At 46.6% G+C, this 605-nt stretch overlaps 1 protein-coding gene across 1 annotated transcript in view; it reads left to right on the forward strand.

Annotated features, from left to right (window-relative positions):
* Nucleotides 1-600, forward strand: part of NENF (neudesin neurotrophic factor) — a 17,594-nt gene extending 16,994 nt beyond the window's left edge. The window contains exon 3 of the mRNA XM_023519502.1: nt 416-600. Coding sequence (XP_023375270.1) covers nt 416-600 — 185 coding nt within the window. The remainder of the gene's footprint in view (nt 1-415) is intronic.
* The last annotated feature ends 5 nt before the right edge of the window (nt 601-605 follow it).

Consider the following 605-nt stretch of genomic DNA (forward strand, 5'->3'; position numbering starts at 1 on the left):
CTGAACCACAACAGTATAGAAACAAATTAAGAACTTAAGAAATGGGAAAGTGCCTAGATGTATGACAGGAGGAGTGCAGAGCGTGGTGAGATTATTCAGGGGGAGGATGTAGACGCTGATAGCAGTGAAGCACACCCACCCTCACCTCAGGACGGGTGTTCCCTGGAGTCGCGTTCCTGCATCAGTCAAATAGCAAAAGTCAATGAAGCCATTGCTCCCCTTACGTCATACCCGCCTCAACCCCTTACCAACATACAGGATTGTCTCTCTTAAGTCAGTGGTCCACTATTTGCTTTGTTGAGTTTTTTCTTTTTTTTTTTTATTAGAGGAGTGGGGAGGAAAAAGTAGGGATGAAGAAAGACCAGTGCCAAACACAATTCATTCACCCCTATCCCCTGTGTTTCTTGGACTTTTCTTTCCAAGACTGGTCTCACGGCCAAGGAGCTGGAGGCCCTGGATGATGTGTTCACCAAAGTGTACAAAGCCAAGTATCCTATCGTTGGCTACACAGCCCGGAGAATTCTCAATGAAGATGGAAGCCCCAACTTGGACTTCAAGCCTGAAGACCAGCCCCATTTTGACATCAAGGACGAGTTCTGATGTTC

Source organism: Otolemur garnettii, unplaced genomic scaffold (assembly GCF_000181295.1).
Source record: "Otolemur garnettii isolate 467f Iridium unplaced genomic scaffold, OtoGar3 scaffold00178, whole genome shotgun sequence".
Lineage (NCBI taxonomy): Eukaryota > Metazoa > Chordata > Mammalia > Primates > Galagidae > Otolemur > Otolemur garnettii.